The sequence below is a fragment of the Gopherus flavomarginatus genome, chromosome 12 (assembly GCF_025201925.1).
Source record: "Gopherus flavomarginatus isolate rGopFla2 chromosome 12, rGopFla2.mat.asm, whole genome shotgun sequence".
NCBI lineage: Eukaryota > Metazoa > Chordata > Testudines > Testudinidae > Gopherus > Gopherus flavomarginatus.
In genome coordinates, this window is record NC_066628.1 from 13,717,488 (window position 1) to 13,740,521 (window position 23,034).

Sequence of the window (23,034 nt, forward strand, 5' to 3'; positions counted from 1 at the left end):
AGTTTCTGACACTGTAATCGGGCAGCAAAGGCACTCATCCCAGCAGTTGGGGGAAGGCAGGTGAGGGCCCCCTGGGCAGCTGAGCGCATCCTGCAGGTTCCAGGCTGGGCCATGGCTCCTCTGCAAACACAAAGGCCAGCACTTGGCCAGATCCGTGGGCGTGTGCCGGACAAGAGGAGAACAAATCTGCTAGAGCTGTGGGGCCGCTCATGGGGTGTTTGTGACACACGGTGAATTCAGCTCTGGCTAGGAAACTCCTCCCCAGACAAGAGCCCCTGATCGTGGGCAGGGAGGTAGAAGGCAAGTAAGGCTGGTCAGTGGGAGAAGAAGGAGGGGAGGGCTGTGTGTGTGGCGGGGGAAGGGGGGGAGACCAGCATGCCTGAGTTTTTCCGCAGCTGTGGAAAAGATAACTCCAGTCCCTGCCTGGGACGTGCTGCAGCCCGGGTTGGTATCTAAGAGCACAGGAAGACGACAGAGCAGCAGCAGCAATCAAACGCCCTGCAGTTTGTTGCAAGATGTTTCTGCTGCTCTTGCTGCGCCTGCCGACACCAGCCCCTGCAGGGGAGATGCCAGGTGACTGGGAGAGAACTGGGGGAAGGGGAGGGGACTGGGCAGGAAAATGACTCTCTGCACAAAGAGAACAGGAGTACTTTTGGCACCTTAGAGACTAACAAATTTATTTCAGCATGAGCTTTGGTGAGCTACAGCCCACTTCTTCAGGTGCACAGAATGGAACACACAGACAGGAGATATTTATGCATACAGAGAACATGAAAAAGTGGAAGTATGCATACCAACACGAAGAGTCTAATCAATTGAGATGAGCTATCATCAGCAGAAGAAAAAAACTTTTGAAGTGCTAGTTAAGATGATCCATAGAAGGTGTGAGAAGAACATAACATAGGGAAATAGATTCAATTAGTGTAATGACCCAACCATTCCCAGTCTCTGTTTGGGCCTGATTTAATTGTATCTAATTTGCATATTAATTCAAGTTCGGCAGCCTCTCTTTGGAGTTTGTTTTTGAAGTTTTTTTGTTGCAAAATTACCACTTTCAAGTCTGTCGCTGAGTGGTTAGAGAGGTTGAAGTGTTCTCCCACTGGTTTTTGAATGTTATGATTCCTGATGTCAGATTTGTGTCCATTTATTCTTTTGCGTAGAGATGGTCTGGTTTGGCCAATGTACATGGCAGAGGGGCATTGCTGTCACATGATGACATATATCACGTTGGTAGATGTGAAGGTGAACGAGCCCCTGATGGCGTGGCTGATGTGATTAGGTCCTATGATCATGTCCCCTGAATAGATATATGGACAGAGTTGGCAACGGGCTTTGTTGCAAGAATAGGTTCCTGAGTTAGTGTTTATGTTGTATGGTGTGCGGTTGCTGGTGAGTATTTGCTTCAGATTGGGAGGCTGTCTATAAGTGAGGACTGGCCTGTCTCCCAAGATCTGTGAGAGTGAGGGATCATCTTTAAGGATAGGTTGTAGATCTTTGATGATACGCTGGAGAGGTTTTAGTTGGGGGCTGTAGGTGATGGCTGGTGGTGTTCTGTTATTTTCTTTGTTGGGCCTGTCCTGTAGTAGGTGGCTTCTGGGTACTCTTCTGGCTCTGTCAATCTGTTTTTTCACTTCAGCAGGTGGGTATTGTAGTTTTAAAAATGCTTGATAGAGATTTTGTAGGTGTTTATCAGTCTGAGGGATTGGAGCAAATACGGTTGTATCTTAGAGCTTGGCTGCAAACAATGGATCGTGTGGTGTGTCCTGGATGGAAGCTGGAGGCAGGTAGCTAAGTATAGCGGTCAGTGAGTTTCCGGTATAGGGTAGTGTTTATGTGACCATCGCTTATTAGCACAGTAGTGTCTAGGAAATGACAACCCTGCCAAGGATGCTGGTACGATTTGTGTAGTAAGGGTGCTGAGAACTATTGAACCAAACTGTGAACCCTGCATGTGATGGACACCACTTCAAGACGGGGGTGCGGCCGCACTCCTAGCGCCAGCACCCATGCTTGAGCCCTGTTTGTTAATGCAGCTCAGGGAGGGAGCTCACTGGCCTTAACAATGAAGACACTGCACTCCTCTGCCTGGGGTCTGCTCCAGGAGCAAAACCAGGGGCGGAAAGGGGAGCACAGTGGTTCAGAGAGGCTACAGTGGGATCATGAATGGGCTCCCCTGGAGGATTCTGTTTTGTGTCTTTGGGTGGCAGGCAGGGATGTCAGGAATGAAAGGGGTGAAAAATCAGATAGAGATGGATAGAAAAAAGGAGGGACCGAATGGGGGGGACAACAAGAAAAGTGTCAGATTTTAACCATCTCTGCACAAATAGGAAAGTAACAGGGAGAGAAGAGTGGGTGACACAGAGAAGAGAGGAGAGGGATTATTCATAGTTTTAAAAATCTCTCCACATTATCAAGCCCCTGTGAAATAACCATGGGGTTCATTCCGATTTCACAGAAGCCAGTAAACCTCCCCAGTGTTAAAAGTGCTGAGTGGGATATGTTTGCTCCATCCAACACATCATGTGTAACCTGGCTTGGACTGAGGGTTCCTTCCTGCAAATCATGTGACATCTTCTAAAATGATGCATATGGTTTTCTTGGAAGGATCAGGCCCTTAATGGTTTCGCTAATCGGAGGAAATTGGCTATTCCTTTCCAATGGCCAAAGGCAGAGTGAGGGGATTCTGAACAGCCAACTCTTCAGGGAATATATTGTGTTTCAAAAAAAAGCCTGTAATTTCCAATAATAAATCTCCGTTTGACACTCCCAGGACTTCACCACAGCTCTACAAATAAGGATGCTTTGCCAGGGAGAAAAGAGCTGCCAAATTTCATCCCCAAAGGGCTACATTTCAGTCCCCAGTGTTAGCATGTTATGTTCCCATCAGCATGTTGTTCATTACTAAAATAAACTAGTAGCAGAAAGGTGTGATTAGACTGTTGTGGGAAAGAGATCTTTGGCCAGATCCTGCTGCCTTAAGCCTAACCCTGATAGCTGCTCAACTGCAACTTAGATGAGCTGGTGAGAGGATGCACCCAGGGTTTTTAAGAATGACTTTATAAAACAAAAGAAAACAAAACAAAATTGGTTTTCTCTTGATTTTTGCTTCCTTGTGTACATTAAAAAAGATCTGGATGGGATTTTCTTCTTCTTTTTTTAGTATTACAAAAGAGTCTTAAGCCTAAAAGACTCTGTGGAGGATTGGAGCATTAGGAAGTTTATAACATTCAAGAATATGGCAAATTACACCTAATTCTTGCCCAGGATTTTTGGCTGAGCATGTGAGGTCCTGCATTCAGCTCGATATCATTTTTCAGTCTGTCTGTAACACGTTAACTTTTGAATGCCACATCTGATCAATTCCAGGATTTCAGAGAATGTTCTAGGACTCAAAGGACAGAATCCTATTGATTTGGGTGAAATCTGGAAAACCAAAAGAGTGAAAGGGGACACAAGGAGTCCCTGCAATGTCCCCATTGTCCTCTCTGTGACACACAGAACCCCTGGCACTGGGGTTCTAGGGGGTCGCTGAAATAGAAGGGGATGGGAATGTAGAACGCAGGGCAGTTGTGGGAGAGAATGGATAAAAGCAAGGAAATGCTGGTGTGCAATGAACTTGGTCTAAGAAGCATCAAAAAGTGTAACCCTCTGGTAGATAAATGGTCAGTTGTGGGCGAGGAGGAGAATCTTTATTTAAAAATGAAAACAATAATTCTGTTTGTTTGTTTTCATCCAGAGACATATAATGGCAGGTAAGTCTTGTTTCTCCTGTTATCGGTGGGGGCTGTTTGAATGATTCCCAAGGGTAGTGGGAGCTTTCAGACAAACAGATTTTTTCCTCAAGGTGTTTGGGGCTAAATATTACAGAAATAAACTAATGCAAAACTGTTCAAACTGTCCGAATAAAAATCACTTCCCTTTTCAATCAAGTCACAGGGGGCCTGATTTTTCAGAGGTGCTGAGCTCCACAACTCACATTGCTGCTCAGCACCTCTGAAAATACAACCCCAAGATACTGCAATGATGGGTGCTAAAAAAATGAATTCAGTTTAAAAAAGGGGACACATGCTATCTTGCTTCTGTCATTGGAACTGATTGCACATATCTAGAGCTCCTTGCATACCTCAGTTCCCCTTCCCTGTCCACCTCTATTTCAAGGACTCCCTGCAACATTTTAAACTCTATTTGGGCAAAGGGCAGAGCTGAGTTGGAGCTGTTGTTTTAGTGGAAGGTGACAATGATTTATAGACAATTACAGTCCTGGTTAAAGGTGATGTGTGTGCTAACCAGATGCCATGGGCTCCAATTATGTGTCTCCTCTTTCCCCCTTTCTATTTTCTGATTTTCATCATGATCCATATCCTAACCACTGATGGCTGGAATATTTCCTGACATTTTGGAATTGATCAGCTGCAGTGTTCAAAAGCTATTATTACATCCAAACAGAGAAATACCATCATGTTGAGTGGGGGCCTGGTTTTGCTTGGCCAATTATCCTTCTCAGATTTTGCTCTATTTTCTCACTAATAATTCTCAATATAAAATCTCAGATGGGAGAGGAGGTTCTACTCTTTTTATCTACAGCCACTTATTCTTGTTTCAGCAGGAAACTGTTTTCCCATTGACGTACATTACAATTGACATGTATCAGAGGGGTAGCCATGTTAGTCTGGATCTGTAAAAGCAGCAAAGAATCCTGTGGCACCTTATAGACTAACAGATGTTTTGGAGCATGAGCTTTCATGAGTGAATACCCACTTCGTCAAATGCATGTAGTGGAAATTTCCAGGGGCAGGTATATATATGCAGGCAAGCTAGAGATAATGAGGTTAGTTCAGTCAGGGAGGATGAGGCCCTGTTCTAGCAGTTGAGGTGTGAAAACCAAGGGAGGAGTCCATTTGGTATGATGTCCATCCGTTTGCATTTGGAAAGGAAGATGATATCTGTCTGTACTTGTGCAAGTTTCTTCATGAGGTTGATGGATTTCCACTCCATACAGCTAAATGCAGTGCCTTGCATGGTGTCAAGTATCAGAGGGGTAGCCGTGTTAGTCTGGGTCTGTAAAAGCAGCAAAGAATCCTGTGGCACCTTATAGACTAACAGATGTTTTGGAACATGAGCTTTCGTGAGTGAATACCAAACGTGGACATCATACCAAATGGACTCCTCCCTTGGTTTTCACACCTCAACTGCTAGAACAGGGCCTCATCGTCCCTGATTGAACTAACCTCATTATCTCTAGCTTGCCTGCATATATATACCTGCCCCTGGAAATTTCCACTACATGCATCTGACGAAGTGGGTATTCACCCACGGAAGCTCATGCTCCAAAATGTCTGTTAGTCTATAAGGTGCCACAGGATTCTTTGCAGCTTTTACAATTGACATATTTGCTGTCTTGCCCATAATTTAATGAACATAAAAGCCAGGAGCCACCCCCTATTCATAGTCTGCCCTTTATCGTCAAGGCACTCAATCTAGAACCGGGAATCCTAAAGATTGCCTGACACTCTGGGATAATGACCATCGGCAGCAACTCGACTCCTCAGGCAAAAGGAGCTGTCTGTGGCAGAGGGAAAGCTCTTCTGTGCAGGAGATGGCTTTTCTCCAGCCATGGGACAAACTCCCACAGGAGCTCAAAACCACCACAAACATCCCCCATCTGCATTCCCAGTGCCAGCAGGCTTCTTAGACCTGCTTTCAGTAACCAGCCCACAAACTGCAGCTGGCATCCGAGGCCTAGATCCACAAAAGGGCTTAGGTAACAACACTATGATGGCCAAAGCCTGCATTTGTCCCCTGGGCTCCCTATCCAATGAACGGGGAGCGATAGGTGCTTAGAATGGGCCCCACAAAAGCCAGACTGGAGCCACCTAAGTTAGCCCATGGGAGAAGCTGATGAGAGGGATGTGTCCTAAACACCACACCTTGCTTGGGGTTCAGCACCTAAGTCCCAGCTGCATGGAGGCGCCAACCTGCTTGTGATCCACAAACTAGGGAGAAATCAGGGCTTCTCCGTTTGCAGAGACCAGATCTGGTAGTGTGCTCAGAGGCAAACAAACATCACCCAGAGCAGCCAGGAAAGGAGGATTGCCTCTCTTAGACCTGGTGTACACGGGGGGGATCGACCTAAGATACGCAACTTCACCTACGAGAATAGCATAGCTGAAGTCGACGTATCTTAGGTCGACTTACCTTGTGTCCTCATGGCACAGGGTCAACTGCTGCCGCTCCCTCGTCTACTCCATTTCTGCATCTCACCGCGGTGGAGTACAGGAGTCGATGGCAGAGTGATCAGGGATCAATTTATCGCGTCTACACTATACACAATAAATTGATCCCTGATAGATCGATCACTATCCGCTGATCCGGCAGATAGTGTAGACATCCCTAGCAATCTTTAGCCCACTGGGAGTACTTGGGAGTCCCAGGTTCAAGTCTGCTACCCCTACGTAGAGTGCTGTAATGACTGGGCTAGGGGACATTTTGATGTGGGCCCCCCCTCCAACTCTCCTAATGAAGTTGTTCCACTTTAATTAAATAATTAATATTAATTGGCCCAGAGAAAGAGAGTGAGAATCAGAAGTTAGGACACTCTCCAGGGACATAGAAGACCCTTGTTCAACCCCCTTTTCATCAGGCAGACAGGAGGCTTGAACTGCTGGTCTCCCACATCCCAGATGAGTACTCTCACCAGCAGGCTAAATATTATAAGTGAGAGTGTCCATCCTTGTCCCTACTGAGCTCTTTCGTGTAGATATAGGCGACCTCTGCGTGCAGGACCTGCTTATGACTTAGGCAGCCAAAAGTCTCTTTTTCCTCAATTCATGGATCACTCAGGGTGGGAGATAAGGGTCTAGACACCTAGAATGAGGCAGCAGTGCATACGTTCAGAGACAGAAACATACAGTAGGTGCCTAGGGGACTTTTTACTGCAAAATCTTAGGTTGAGAGTGAGTTTAGGCACCCACAGGATGTGGCAGCAGCTGAGCAGAGGTTTCGTGGATTGCAGTGGTACCTAAAATTGAGACTTGGGTGGATCCAGGCCCAAATAAATAAATAAAACACTAAATTTAACAGAGGGGTAGCCGTGTTAGTCTGGATCTCTAAAAGCAGCAAAGAATCCTGTGGCACCTTATAGACTAACAGACGTTTTGGAGCACGAGCTTTCGTGGGTGAATACCCACTTCGTCGGATGCATTACAAAGTGGGTATTCACCCATTAAAGCTCATGCTCCAAAACGTCTGTTAGTCTATAAGGTGCCACAGGATTCTTTGCTACTTTTACTAAATTTAACCTCCTCCCCTCCCTTCCCCCACACACACAATCTTCTCACTGGGGACAAAGAGAAAATCACTCCTAACAAATGCAAGTTGTGAGTCTGGGGTCTGGATAGACAGTGCTGGGACCCTGTGGGGATGAGGGCTCTGTAGAACATGGGGGAGTGGCACCACCCAGCTGCTTATGAGGCAGTTGGCTGGACCCCGGCCGACTGGGGTTAAACTTCCAACTAATTATTAAATAGAATAGAACTCCTATTTCACGAAGTAATTTTTATTGAGGAGTTCATAGAAGCGAATGTCTTAACATTACATTGCATTGTTCTTGTCCTACAAACCACTGCTAAGCAATTTACAAAGCATCAGAATGGGAAGCGATGTCAACGTGTTCTTCATTAATATCACTTTCATTATATACATTTATTTTCTATCAGAAAAATGATTTCATGTAACTGGACGTTCTTAAGATGGGGGTTGATAGACTCTTAAGTTCTACTGCACAGATATAAAAATCCTCTACAGATTTTTCTCCATTTTCACAAACGTATTGAATATTATTAACACACCAAGTGCTCCTACCCTGCTACCTCCACCTCCCACTGCAACGCCACCTTCTGGTTCCTTCCCTGCACCCAGTTGCCTGGGGCCTTCCAGCTCCATTCTCCCACCCCTTACGCCTGCTTCTCCTATGAAAGCATCATCATCCAGGACTCCTGGCTGTCCATGTGAATGGCAGAAGGGTGCAGGAGGTGAGGAGAACCAGCACTTTCTAACTACTTATTGACTCATATAAAATCCCCTCAGATTTTGTCCCTCTCTCACTATCAAATATGGGTGAGAAATCTCCGCAGATTTCTCTCTTCCCCTCTCTTAATTATTCAGTAGGGACACAAATGCTCCTCATTTTGCTCTTTTTAATCTCTAATGATCAAATATTGATATAAAATTGCTTCTAGATTTTGCCATTATTCAGATAATTGTTGAATATTGATAGAGAAAAAGATTCAGTTTTCCCCTTTTTCTTTCTCTGATTACCAAAAAAAAAAAAAATTTGCATGAAATCCCCCAGGTTTTGCCTTTTTTTCCTCTCTCATTATGAAGATTAATGTCAAATCCCCTCCAATTTTGCTATTTCTCCTCTACTTCTCAAATCCCTGATATAACCCCCTCACTCAGATTTGGGGGGGTGTCTTTCCTTTTTGAAATGCAGCAAATTCCCCTGATTTTAATTTGAAGGAAAACTGTTGCTCTGAGTCATTCCCTAGGTGGGATGGGGGGTGTCAGTATGTGGCAAGTGATTGGAGTTTGGGAGAGCACTGGGATGTGTTTGACTGTGGCAACGTGGTGGCCGTTCTCTTTATTTATTGAATATTCATATAAAATCCCCTCTGATTTTTCTCCTTTTTTCTCACACAATTGGAGATTGCTGCTACTTTTTTCCTCATATTATTGAATGTTTAGATTTTAGCCAATTTTCTCCCGAGTGCTCAAATATTAACATATTATCCTCTAAAATTATGCCCGATTTACTAGTTTGCTATTAATGATTTAACACCCCTCTGATTTTGCCTTGTCTCTCTAACTACCTGATATTCATATTAAATCTCTTCAGATTTTGCACCTTTCTCTCCAAGTTTTAAATATTGATATAAAATGCACTCCAATTTTGACCCATCACCTATTATCAAATACTGATATAAAATCTCTCAAACTTCCCCACTCTCTCATCTAATTATTGAATATCATTCTAACACCTCTCATTGCTCCTTACCTGTTAAACATGAATATCAAATCTCACCAAATTTTGTCATTTTCTCTCTAATGATTGAATTTTGATATAAAATCCATTCAAATTTTGCTGTTCTTTTTCTCCATTTATGGAACACTGATTTAAAAATCTTTTTTTGACTTCAGCACCTTCTCTTCGTTTTTGAGGGAAACTTGCCCTGAGTCAGTAACCCAGATTGGAGGGGCAAGCAGGGCAAGTGGGGGTAAGTGCCCTCAGCTGAGATTGTCCAGCCCCAGTTTTCCCTCTCTCAGCTGCTGCCAGCCCAACTTACCTCCCCTCAACTTCGAGCTGCCAGTCAGTCACCTGCCTCTGCCCCACTGCTGCCCCCTGCAACCATCACTTCCGTCTCCATCCTCCTCCCCTCAGCCTCTAGTAAAGTAGTGGGGGCCAGGGCTCCCTGCTGCCTGTGTCAATTGGGAATAAGCACTTGCTGTTTATTTAGCAAATATTTATATAAAATCTCAGATTTTGCACTTTTCTCTCAAATTATTGCATATTGATTTAAAATCCCCTCAAGGACAAGGTCGGGAGGATCCCTCTTTGATTCTGCTCTTTACTAGCATTTGCTTCAGAGACTCTATTCCTGGGGAGGGAGGGGGGTTGGTTTAAAAATATCTCAGGGGGTTTAGTCCTGGTGAGAGGGTCCAGGTGTGTGCAGTAGTAAAGTGACCCAGGATTTTTCCTGAATCACAGTCTAGAGTCTCTGTCTGCAGGGAGAGACCCTGTGGAGACTAGGGGAGTGAAATGGACTAGAGTCCCTTCTGAAACCTCCCTCTCGCCCTGACAGGCTGCAGAATAATGTCCGTGTTTCACTCCGGATCGTCTCATCCTCTTGGGGGACAGGAAAGGGAAATGACTGCAGTAGCAGCGGCTCAGGTAGGAGTATGTGCTGGGAAGGAGGTGAAGGCAGTAAATACACAAGAGTGAGGAATGTAACTCCACCAGAGAGGTCCTTTGGGGCCATCTGCCTGTCCCAAGTCAGGATAAAGGAGGAGGGTTGGGCGTGGGGCTAGCAACTCCACCTTGTAAAAAATCAACCTGCTACAGAAACGCCAACAATAGAGACAACAGAGACTTTTACCCTGGAAAAAGAACGGTCTTCAACTCGAAGATGCATGATGCTGGGTGGTAAAAGCCGTGAGGAAGCCACTAAGCCGATTACCCTTCTTGCAACCAGGAGGATTACCATAGGCACATGGAACGTGAGGACCATGTACGAGTCAGGAAAGATGGCGCAGGTTGCAGCAACGATGAGGAGCAACAACCTGACCCTATTAGGCATTAGCGAGACAAGATGGACGCAAGCGGGACAGAGACAACTGTTGACAGGAGAGCTGTTGCTGTATTCAGGACAGGAAGAGAGCGAGGCACCCCACACACAGGGAGTAGGCTTCGTGTTGTCCAAGCAGGCACAGAGAGCACTGATTGGTTGGGAGGCATATGGTCCCAGGATCATCACAGCATCCTTCAGAACTAAAATGAAGAGGATTAAGATGAATGTTGTTCAGTGCTACGCTCCAACTAATGACAGCAAAGAGGAGGACGAAGATTATTTTTACAACAGACTCCAGAAAATATTAGAGATTCTCCCAGACAAAGACATCATCATCCTTATGGGAGACTTTAATGCCAAAATTGGACCTGACAACACAGGATACGAACAAGTCATGGGGACCCACGCTCTGGGAGAGATGAGTGAGAATGGAGAGAGATTTGTGGATCTGTGTGCACTTAACCACCTAGTCATAGGAGGTAGCATCTTTCCTCACAAGCGGATCCACAAGAGTACCTGGGTATCACCAGCAGGCATGACAGAAAATCAGATCGATCATGTCTGCATTAGCAAGAAGTTCAGAAGATCCTTGCAGGACGTTAGAGTTAGAAGAGGAGCAGACGCGGCGTCCGACCATCACTTAGTGGTGGCCAGATTGAAGCTGAAGCTGAAAAAGAACTGGATAGACGCGTCAGACAGAAGAGTGAAGTACAACGTCAGCCTTCTGAAGGACCATAAGACCAAGGAAGATTTTGGACTGAGGCTGAAGAATAAGTTTTCAGTGTTACAGGATCGGTCTGAGGAAGAGGAAGACAGTGTACTAAACAGATGGCAGAAAGTGAGAGAGACACTTAGGTCAGTATGCCAGGAGGTGCTTGGAATTAAGAAACACCAGCAGAAAGAGTGGATCACAACAGAGACCTTGATCAAGATAGAAGACAGACAGAAGAAGAAGGCAGCAGTCAATAACAGCAGGACTAGAGCAGCAAAGGCCAAAGCTAAAAAAGAGTATGCTGAAGCCCATAGAGCAGTGAAGAGGAATATCAGGAAGGACAAGAGAGTGTATGTGGATGAACTGGCAGCAGAAGCGGAGCAGGCAGCATACAGCGGTAATATGAAACAGCTGTATGATACTACCAAGTGACTGTCTGGAAAGTTCAGCAAGCCAGATCGTCCCGTTAAAGACAAGCAGGGAAAGTCTATAACAGGAATAGAACAACAGATGAACAGATGGACGGAGCACTTTGAGGAACTCCTGAACAGACCAGCACCACCAAATCCATCAGATATCAACCCAGCCAATGAGGACCTCCCAATTAATTGCGATAAAACAACCAGAGATGAAATCAGAAAAGCCATCACCATGATGAAGAATAGGAAGGCGGCTGGACCTGATGACATCCCAGCAGAGGCCCTGAAAGCAGACCTGGATGCTTCAGTGGAAATGCTGTACCCCCTCTTTGAGAAGATATGGGAAGAAGAAGTGATTCCGGTAGACTGGAAAGAGGGATATCTCATCAAAATCCCCAAGAAAGGAGATCTTAGCAACTGTGCCAATTATAGAGGAATCACACTCCTGTCGGTGCCAGGGAAGGTCTTCAACCGAGTCTTCTTAGAGAGAATGAAGGATGCTGTTGATCCACAGCTACGAGATGAACAGGCAGGTTTTCGGCAGAATAGATCATGCACGGACCAGATAGCAACGCTTCGCATCATAGTCGAGCAGTCTATGGAGTGGAACTCCTCGTTGTACATCAACTTTGTTGATTATGAGAAAGTGTTAGATAGCGTGGATCGAGAGACCCTCTGGAAGCTCCTTCGGCACTACGGCATCCCAGCAAAGGTGGTCAACCTGATCAAGAACTCATATGACGGTATACACTGTAGAGTGATCCATGGAGGGCAGCTTACTAACAGCTTCCAGGTGCAAAATGGAGTCAGGCAAGGATGCTTGTTGTCACCACTTCTCTTTCTCCTCGTCATCGATTGGATTATGAAGACATCCACTTACGAGTGTAGGAACGGAATCCAGTGGACGTTGTGGAACCAGCTTGGTGACCTGGACTTTGCTGATGACCTTGTGCTCCTTTCGCACAGTAAACAGCAGATACAAGAGAAGACCAACGTAGTGGCAGCCATGTCATCACAGGTTGGCCTCAACATTCACAAGGACAAGACCAAGATCCTTAGGATTAACTCCATCAGCAATGACCCAGTCACACTGAATTGAAGCCCCCTGGAAGAAGTGCAGTCCTTCATCTACCTAGGTAGCATCATCGACCAGCAGGGTGGCACAGACGCAGACATCAAAGTAAGGATTGGTAAGGCAAGAGCAGCTTTCTTACAGCTCAAGAACATCTGGAGCTCCAGAGAGCTGTCTTTGGCAATAAAAATTCGTCTGTTCAACTCCAATGTGAAATCAGTCCTACTGTATGGAGCTGAAACCTGGAGGATAACCAAAACAACCATCAGGAAGATCCAGACCTTCATTAATAGCTGCCTCGAGGATTCTCCAGATCCGCTGGCCAGACACCATCAGTAACATCCACCTCTTGGAGAGGACCTGTCAACTCCCAGCAGAGGAAGAAATCAGAAGGAGAAGGTGGGGTTGGATAGGACATACACTATGTAAGCAGCCAACTAACATCACCAGACAGGCACTGCGGTGGAACCCCCAAGGCAAGCGGAAAGGAGGCCGTCCAAGAAACACCTGGCGACGCGACCTGCAGGCTGGTAGCAAGAAAATGGGCTATACCTGGAACCAGCTAGAGTGAATGGCCCAGGATAGAGGGCTCTGGACATCTGTGGTTGGCGGCCCATCCCCTGATTGGGGTGACGGGCATGATTGAGTGAGTGAGGAATGTGAAAGGGACACCCACACCTGCCACCCCAGGAGAGATCATAGGATCACAGAAATGTCAGGCTGGAAGGGACCGTGACAAGTCATTTAGTCCAGCTTCCTGCACTGAGGCAGGACCAAGTCAACCTAGACCAGGGGTCTGCAACCTTTCAGAAGTGCTGTGCCGAGTCTTCATTTATTCACTCTAATTTAAGGTTTTGCGTGCCAGTAATACATTTTAATGTTTTTAGAAGGTCTTTTTTTATAAGTCTATAATATATAACTAAACTATTGTTGTATTTCAAGTAAATAAGGTTTTTTAAATGTTTAAGAAGCTTCATTTAAAATTAAATTAAAATGCAGAGCCCCCTGGACTGGTGGTCAGGACCCAGGCAGTGTGAGTGCCACTGAAAATCAGCTTGTTTGCCGCCTTCGGCACGTGTGCCATGGGTTGCCTACCCCAGACCTAGATTATCCCTGACAGGTGTTTGTCCAACCTGTTCTTCAAAACCTCCAATGATGGGGATTCCACAACCTCCCTAGACCACATTTCCCTAATCTGCTTATGACAATGTCATGTGGGACTGTGTCAAAAGCCTTATTAAAATCTAGATATATAATGTTTACAGCTTTCCCCGTATCAGCTAGGCCAATATCCCTGTCAAAGAAGAAATTTAGGTTGGTTTGGCATGATTTGTTCTTGACAAATCCATGTTGGCTTATAACCCTATTATCTTCTTGGTGCTTACAAATTAATTGTTTAATTATTTGTTCCAGTATCTTTCCAGGCATTGAAGTTAGGATGACTGGTCAATAATTTTCCAGGCCCAGGTTTTCCCCCTTTTTAAAGACAGGTACAATGTTTACCTTTCTCCAGTCCTCTGGGACCTTATCTGTCCTCCATGAGTGCTTGAAGATAATCACTAATGGTTCAGAAATTGCTTCAGCTAGTGTACTACAATTAATTTTATCAGGCCCTACCAACTTGAACACATCTAGTTTATCTAAATATTTTTTAACCTGTTCTTCCCATATTTTGGCTAACATTCCTTCCCCCTTGCTGTCCTTAGAATCATGAAATCTACCATTTCATGATCACTTTCCCACAAATTGCCTTCAAAACTTCAGATTTGCAACCAATTTCCCCCTGTTAGTCAGAATTCATAGATTCCAGAGCCAGAAGAAACTATCGTAATCATCCACTCTGACCTCCTGTATAACACAGGCCAAATTTCCCCAAAATAATTCCTAGAGACGATCTTTTAGAAAAAACATCCAATCTTGATTTTAAAATTGCCAGTGATGGGGAATCCATAATGACCCTCCGTAAATAATTCCAATGGTTATTTACTCTGACTGTTAAAAATGTATGCCATATTTCCAGTCTAAATTTGTTTAGTTCCAACTTCCATCCATTGGATCATGTTATACCTTTGTCTGCCAGAATGAAAAGCCGATTATCACATTTCTGTTCCCCATGTAGGTATTTATAGACCGTAATCAAGTCACCTCTTAACCTTCTCTTTGTTAAGCTAAATAGATTGAGCTCCTTGAGTCTTTCACTTTAAGGCAGGTTTTCTAATTCTTCAATCATTCTTATGGCTCTTTTCTGAACCTCCTCCAATTTATCAGCTTCTTTGAATTGTGAACATCAGAACTGGACACAGGATTCTAGTAGTGGTGCACTAGTGCCAAATACAGAGGTAAAATAACCTCTCGGATTCTACTCGAGATTCTTCTATTTATGCATCCAAGGATCACATTAGCTCTTTTGGCCACAGCATCACATATGGAGTTTGTGTTCAGCTGATTATCCATCGTGACCCCGAAATCTTTATTTCAGAGTCACTGTTTCCCAGGGCAGATTCCCCCAACCTGTAAGTATGGCCTACATCCTTAGTTCCTAATCCTCCCCCTGTCTCCTCACATCCTGCTGCTGGGAATGGAGGAGGTGTTTGGGTTCCTACTAGGGCTCTATCCCTGGACCCTGCTGTGGGGCTCCATCGTTATCAGTAGGTGTGTGATAAATGCGAATGACCCTCTCCCCCTGGGCTAGGAGTGACAAGGACTCTCTTTCTCCTCACGCCAGGAAACTTCCGGGTTGCTCTGCATGCGATGAGATTGTTTTACTGTGCTTCTCCCAGAACTTTTACTTATTTTGGCCCTCCTTCCCCGTCTCTAGTGGGATTGGGGCTGGGGCAGCAGTTACTGAATGGGGGACAATTGTCATTTTCAGGAGCCAGTGACCTTTGAGGAGGTGGCTGTGTATTTCACCGAGGAGGAGTGGGCTCTGCTGGACCCGGGTCAGAGAGCCCTCTACAGGGACGTCATGCAGGAGAATTATGAGAATGTGACCTCGCTGGGTAAGAATTCCTGTCCCCTTGGGAAGAAGAAGCTGGGGGATGGAGGGTGTCTCTGAAGTCCCTGGTTGGCTTCTGCTCAAGGTTCTTTCCTGGTCCCTTAGATTTAAAGGGGATCAGGCTACACCCCCACCCAGCCTGCCTATCTGATAGCAGTGCCAGGCACAGCACAGAGGAACTCTTACCAGGGCAACTTCTTTGGTGACTGTCTGCTTCCTACTAACTTGCCCCAGCGCAGAATTACACCCTCATTTGAGAAACTTTTATTTTTTCCCAGCATGCTTTCCTGAGGCTGGCCCTTTTAAATTTACCCAAAGCAACCAAGTCTCAGCCCATTTTGCAAGTCTCCACTGTTGGCTGAATCTCTCTCATGTGGCTGGTATGGGTCTGTTTCCCCTTTGTCAGCTCTGAGGGGGTGTGCCCAGAACTGAGTGAGAGAGACTGGCTCCCTCCGCACCTCCCCACTGGGGGTTAGGGGCTCCAGATACATATTGAAGATGCTAATTCCTCCAACCCCAGAGCTTTCAAAGGGCAGAAAGGCGGAATTTGCCTGTCCATATGTAACACCGACAGATCCCGGTTGTCAGCAGGCGGGATCAAACCTGGGAACCTCTGAAGCTAAATGTGTGAGCCTCTACCGGATGAGCTAATAGCCACATGGCTCTTAGCTAAGGCTGTAACAAACTCATTAATCTCTCTAAGAGGTCACGGTGCCACTAGAGGGGATAGAACACCATACCCAGAAGGTGTGTGGGTTACATATAGTCACACCCCCATGTGCATACAGACTCTCTGTTTCCCTTCCCTTCTTGGCACTGGCTATATCCAGAGAGAGGTCCCTGGAGATGTAGAAGCAAGCAAAGGACTTAGCATCAAGGCTATTTCTTAGCAATCCAATTCCCCAGTGTCTGGAAGTCCTAAAGGTACAATAGCCCTCTCACCCCACACACATACATGTGACTCCCAAAGGATCTCTGTGACTATGTTCCCATGCATGTTCCACCAGCACAAACAGTGACTGGGTCAAAATTATTAAACTTTTTATGTGGAACCATTCTCCACACATGTTATTCACCTTGATCTCATAGAATTGTAGAGGATAATACTGGAAGGGACACTGTACTTGCATAGTCTGACCTCCAGTATAACACAAGCCATAGGACTTCTCATCTGTTTGACTTTCCCCTTAAGCAGGATTTCCGATTCCCAAACCTGAAGTGATCTCCCAGCTGGAAAGGGGAGAAGAACCATGGCTTACGGATCTCCAGGGCTCAGAGGAAAGGGGAATCCTGAGATATAGCCATGCAGGTAATGTTATTAGTTAAAACCAACTCAGAAAACATTGCTGAATGAAGGAACAGCTCGGATTCTCATAAAGTCCTCATGTATGCTCCTAATTCTGGATTGTCTCCAGTAGGTGTCATATCCACAAAATATGTCATTCATGACTTCCCACGCACCCTGACTTACACCTGACATTAACTTCCTCCCTGCTGATCACCCTTTCCTCTGCATGTTCAGGTGGGATGTGGTGGCTCAGTTGGTTCCCTCCTTTCTCTCAACTCTGAGAAAGGACTTGGGGAAATTCAACTCCTGAATTTTTCCATTTACCCAACAATTAATTTGGTTTATTCCCACCCCCACCTTTGCATTTCTCCATTCTGAGTTTTCTTTACTTCTCAGCACAGAGAATGATTCATCTCTGGATTTTCTCTTTATCCTAACAGCTGATGGGATCAAGATTGAGCATGAAGAGGTAAATCCTCAGCTGGGAGGTCTTGAGCAAGTGGAACAGCATGGGACACTATTAGGAAGATCCAAAGGAAACATCTGTTGGAGTGTTGGGCAAGGTAAAACCTGTGAGAGTCAGTGTAGCACAGAGAGGCTGCTGGGAAACCAGCCAGTGAAGAAAGTGGATAAATCCACTAATTGTGGGAGAGGTCTGAAGCACCTCAAGAAAACCAGAGTCCAGAGGATCCACCTGGGAGAGAGACCAAGCACATGCAGTGAGTGTGGGAAAAGCTTCAGTAGTCATTCACACCTTCTTATACATCAAAGAATCCACACAGGAGAAAAGCCCTATAAATGCCCCCAGTGCGGGAAGAGCTTCAACCAGAGCCCAAACCTGGTTACACATCTAAGAATCCACACTGGAGAGCGACCTTATAAATGCCAGGAATGCGGGAAAAGCTTCACTGCAAATTCCACCTTTATTAAACACCAGAGAATCCACACAGGAGAAAAACCCTATAAATGCCCCGACTGCGGAAGAAGCTTCAATCAGAGCTCAGATCTTATTAGACATCAGAGACTCCATACTGGAGAGAAGCCCTTTAGCTGCCCCGACTGTGGGAAAAAATCCAGTGACAGCTCAGCCCTTATTGTACATCAGAGAATCCACACGGGAGAGAGACCCTATCGATGCCCTGTCTGTGGAAAAGGCTTCACTTGCTCTTCACATCTGATAACGCATCAGAGAACCCACACAGGAGAAAAACCGTATAAATGTCCTTACTGTAGGCAAAGGTGTCGTGTAAAATCAGCCCTTATTATACACCAGAGAATCCACACAGGAGAGAGACCATATAAGTGCCCTGACTGTGGGAAGACCTTTAGCAGCCGTTCACATCTTAATTCTCATCAGAGAATCCACAAGAGAGAAATGCCTTGTAAAAACCCCGAGTGTGGGAAAAGCTGCACAGAAAGCTCACCCCTTATTATGCATTAGGAGGAGAACTGAATAATTGCCCTGACTAAGGCTAGCGAAGAACTTGTCGACACCTGAAATATATTTTGGATTATGTTTGTCCACTTTAATCCAGAATAATTATTCTAAAAGCAGTACTACCACACTGCTTTGTTATGCCGGTTTAAGAACCTCCCCTTTTGAATAATTGAATCCACATGGCGCTGCATTCTGGGCAGATGTACCATGCTATTATGTTCTGCCGCTTGGCTGTGTGTATTCTGGGATTTTCTCCTGGTGCATTGTGGGATAACGACCCAAAGCCACTGAAATTCTGGAACTTGGGGTCAAACTAACACATTTCAGGATTACTCTCGTGTCGTCCGATCATTCATTCATCTGGCTTTTGTGAGCCAGCACCATTTTCAAGCCTCTGGCAGGCAGCATGAAGGAAGCATGTGACCCTGACAATCATTAATATGAACAGGCCGATGCACAGGTATTGGCAGTCAAGCAGCTGGGTGGGTGCCTTTGGATACCTTGAGAGACAGCCATGGTGTTGCTGCACCAATATGGGTGACGCAAATAGAAGAGGAGGAGGACAAAAGCAAGCAGTTACTTCTGCAAGACCATTTTCTGGAACATTTCTTCAGTGGACTTTCTCTTCCGCGCTTGACCAGCAAGCAGTGACTTGTGGGACAGGATAGTCATGCAGACCAAGGATGACTAGCAATGGTGGCAGAACTTCAGAATGACAAAGGCCCCATACCTAGAATACTGTGCAGAGCTGGCCCATGAGCAGAAGTGACGTGTCACCAATTGGAGAGTTCCCTTCAGCATAAAGTGTTGTGGTCTTCACTGTCTGGAAGCTTGCTACTCTCCCAATGGCTTCTGGGCAACAGCTACCCAGTTTGGTGTTGGTAAATCAACTGCTGGGGCTGTCATAGAATCAGAATTGTAGGACTGGAAGGGACCTCAAGAGGTCGTCTAGTCCAGTCCACCGCACTCATGGCAAGTATTATCTAGCTCATTCCTGAGAGGTGTTTATCTAACCTGCTCTTAGAAACCTCCAATGATGGCATTTCCATGTGCTACTATTCAGAGAGTGCTGCTAGCCAGGTCCTAAAGCTTGGCAGTACACAGGAAGTTACTGAATAATTTGAAAGGCTGGGGCTCCTGAATTTTTTAGGGGCCACTAATGGTACCCATATGCCTATTGTTTGTGTCCCTGTACCAGATCTGAGTTCGTCAACAGGGAAGGATATTTGGGCACGGTGCTGAAAGGCCTGGTTGTTCACTGTAGGAAAGGTCAACCATTATTAATGTGGGGTGGTCTGGAAAGTTCCACAATACCAGCGTTGTTCGACACTCAGGCCTTCTTTTCAGCAATGAGGCCAGAATTGGTGCCATGTGCTGCTAGGACATTCATCATGTGATTCCTCCTGTCACTCTGGGAGACCCAGCTTGCCCTCTGCTTCCCTGGCTGATCAATCCTTTTCCTGAACACTTGGAGAGGAGAAAGGAGCTCTTTAACTTACACCCTGAGTAGCTGCAGAATGACAGGGGAGTGGGCATCTAGAAAACTGAAGGGAAAGTGGAGGTGCCTTGTGATAAGGCTGGAGGCTGCTGAGCAATATCTGCCTCTTGTGCTTGTGGTGCTTGCTGCGTTTTCCACAATATCTGATGTTGGCGAGAGGTGGAAGTGAAGACACTCTGTACATGTTATGAACAGCCAGAGAGTCTGCCTCTGCTAAATGTCACAACTGGTCAGGGACACATGGTCAGGGATGTGTTGTTCTCCTCCTTTCAGGCAAAGGGGTAGTGGGGAAAAATATATGTAACTTTGTAGTAGGATTTTAATTTTGCTTTATGTAGGATTTTATTGTGCTTTGTGCAAGGATTTTATGAAACTTTTCAGTTGTAAATAAATAACAAATAGCTGTAAATAAAAACCTTTGTTGAAAACAGCCTGGCGCAAACTATGAAACAGTAAAACTGTGGCAGACATGCTGAGTGCACAACTTTGTGCCGATGGGGTCATAAATATGTTTGGAGATGTGGGGGACCGTTTTACATGTCTCGTGGTGTGAGATGGCAAAGGGAAGTCCTGTCCTGTGTAGGTGGAGAAGCAAAGGAGTGTTCCCACTGCTGAATTCTCAAGGGGCCACAGCACATGGCTAGGTTGGGGTGGTGGCTGTGAACTTTAGCCCCACTGTTCTCCAGCAGAGCTATCTGCCGCTTTGTCATCTCCAGCATCTGTGCTTGCATGGGCAGGTTGTCTTTGTCAGTGTTTTCTCTCAGCAGGTTCCTGTACCTCTTTCATTCCTTGATACCATGGTGAAGACAACTATCCCTCCACTTTTCAGTCTTCTGTCTGTGCTAGGATGTAGGCACAAAGTCACTGAGCATGTCCTCTGTCTCTTCCCCTTGGCTCAGAGATTTCCCAGAACTTCAGCAACTGACCACGCTCTTGTCCGTAGCATCTGTGGTGTCAAAAGGTGTAAGGTGGGGGGTGGGGCTGATCAACAGCACAAGTATTGTCCCAGTTATGGTCTCCATGGCAACAAAGATCAAATGTTGCTTTTTACTTCATTTCGGAATTCCATTTCCATGGGCTCCTCACAGTCGGGGGTGACCCTAGGGACAGTGAGACGTTTTCCACCTTCTATAGCAGGGGTTCTCACCCTTTTTCTTTCTGAGCCCCCCTGAACATGCTATGAAAACTGCATGCCCCCCTCGTGCCACAACAACTGTTTTTCTGCATATCAAAGCCAGGGCCAGCGTTAGGGGGTAGCAAGCAGGGACGTTCTGCATGGCCCCATGCTACAGGGGCCCCCAGGAAGCTAAGCTGATTAGGCTTCACCTTCATCCCCAGATGACGGGGCTTGGGGCGGCAGGGCTTCAGCTTTCTGCCCTGGGGCCCAGCGAGTCTAACACTGGCCCTGCTTGGGAGACCCTCTGAAACCTACTTCTGGCCCCCCAGGGGTCCTCGGACCCCTGCTGAGAACTGCTGCTCTATAGGACCCCTATATCAGTCCTGGTTGTGGGCTGGGGAGGGGAGCTGGCTGGGTGGGTGTTTGGGGGGGATGGCAGAGGGTGGGTTTTTAATTGCATGTGTGACTCTGTAGGAGGTCCTTACGTTGGAGGACGATCCCCTAAGGTGTATCCCCCTGGAGGCAGAGGAAGTTGTTCAAAAAGGCAATGGATAAACTGGGACGTTCTGCTGCCCTGCAGTTTGCCAGGATGGTGCCCCCACACCTGGAGCAGGAGTGGAAAGGAACCACCATTTATATGGGTAGCCCTGAGAAAGCTGCATTGCCTCACAATGTGCATGCAAAAATAGAGCCCTCTCTTTGCCTTAAAATCTCTTGTATAGCAATTGCGGATCAGCACAAAGTGTGCTGCAAAATACACTTTTTGCAGTAATTGCTCTGTGTCCCAAGAGGTTAACCATGCTGAGGGTATGAGTTGAAATAGCCACAAATGCCTTAAAATATCTATGCATTTTTAAATGACTCTGTAGCCTAATTTGGGCAATTTACCTAATAATATGTAACGATAGCGAGAAGCTCAAGGCATTGGTCCAACTGGAAGCTAGAGTACTTTTTTCTGTTGCTTTTTCTCGTTCTATATCTGCCACTACAATAAACATGACTGCTGTGCAATGAGTTTTTTGTTTTGTTTTTAAGCACAGGTTAAAACATCTTGAATCACAGAAGGTCATCTAGTCCAACCCCCTGCTCAAAGCAGGACCAATCCCCAGATTTTTACCCCAGTTCCCCAAATTGCCCTCTCAAGGATTGAGCTCACAATCCTGGGTTTAGCAGGCTAATGCTCAGACCACTGAGTTATCCCCGCTGTACAGGGTGGGCTCCATGAGGGAGAAGGAACATTAAGCAGCCTGGGAAGAGGGGTGGATGGATGGCACATTTAACTGATGATAGTGGAATTTGATATTTCAGAGCAAAAAATGCTTTGGAGTTTAAATTTTCTAGTGAGGATGCAGTTTTGAGTAGTGTGTTGTAGGCCTTGGCAGAGCCCGAGGCATAACTGGCAGTGTGAACGAAAGGCTGTGAACCAGAGTAGACCTGGTCTTGGCAGAATAGTAACACACCAGGTATTGGCTAACCAAGTAAGCACATTCCAGTGTGGTACAAGAACACACAGAGTTCTCAAGTAACAATGTAAACAAATTCCCAAGAGATTGAACAGGAAGTCGCTGACCCCTCGTAAAACAACAACGGGATGACAGGATAATGGATGAGGATGTTTTGTTCGAACTAGCGCACAGTGCACAGTCTACCTGTGGAACTCATTGCCAGAAGATGTTGTGAAGGCCAAGATTATAACAGGATTCAAAAAAGAACTGTCAGGCGCTCCAGACACCTGATCGGCATAGCACACCACAGCCCAGAACCTCTGGGCTCAAGCGATCCACCAGCCACAGCCTTTCAAATAGCTGGGATTACAGGCACATGCCACCATGCAGCACTAACAACCTGTGATAAAAGCTGAGAGCCTCCTAGCTCATAACCACCCAACATGGTGGCAGCCTAATGGTTCCTGGAACCAAGTTGTTTAAATCACCCTTACAGTTGTATTACAGTGTAGCACATAACACTGACTAGAAGAGGTCCTTTCCCCAGCATTGTCAGCCTGAGTGTCTGCCTGGATTTCCGGGGCCGTCTCCTGCTCTGTCTCTGCCTTGGAGTTTTGAGTGCCAAAGAAATCCTGGCTGGCTGTGATAATCTCCTCTTGCCTGGGGTCATCGGTCATTTGGGTGCCTTTGGTGCAGTCCAGAATGTG

General features: G+C 46.0%; 1 protein-coding gene across 1 annotated transcript in view; it reads left to right on the plus strand.

Moving 5' to 3' along the window:
- The first annotated feature begins 367 nt into the window (after positions 1-367).
- Positions 368-23,034, plus strand: part of LOC127032887 (zinc finger protein 436-like) — a 39,839-nt gene continuing 17,172 nt past the window's right edge. The window contains exons 1-5 of the mRNA XM_050920479.1: positions 368-573; positions 9,858-9,946; positions 15,419-15,545; positions 16,734-16,850; positions 17,270-18,206. Coding sequence (XP_050776436.1) covers positions 516-573; positions 9,858-9,946; positions 15,419-15,545; positions 16,734-16,850; positions 17,270-18,206 — 1,328 coding nt within the window. The 5' untranslated portion in view covers positions 368-515. The remainder of the gene's footprint in view (positions 574-9,857; positions 9,947-15,418; positions 15,546-16,733; positions 16,851-17,269; positions 18,207-23,034) is intronic.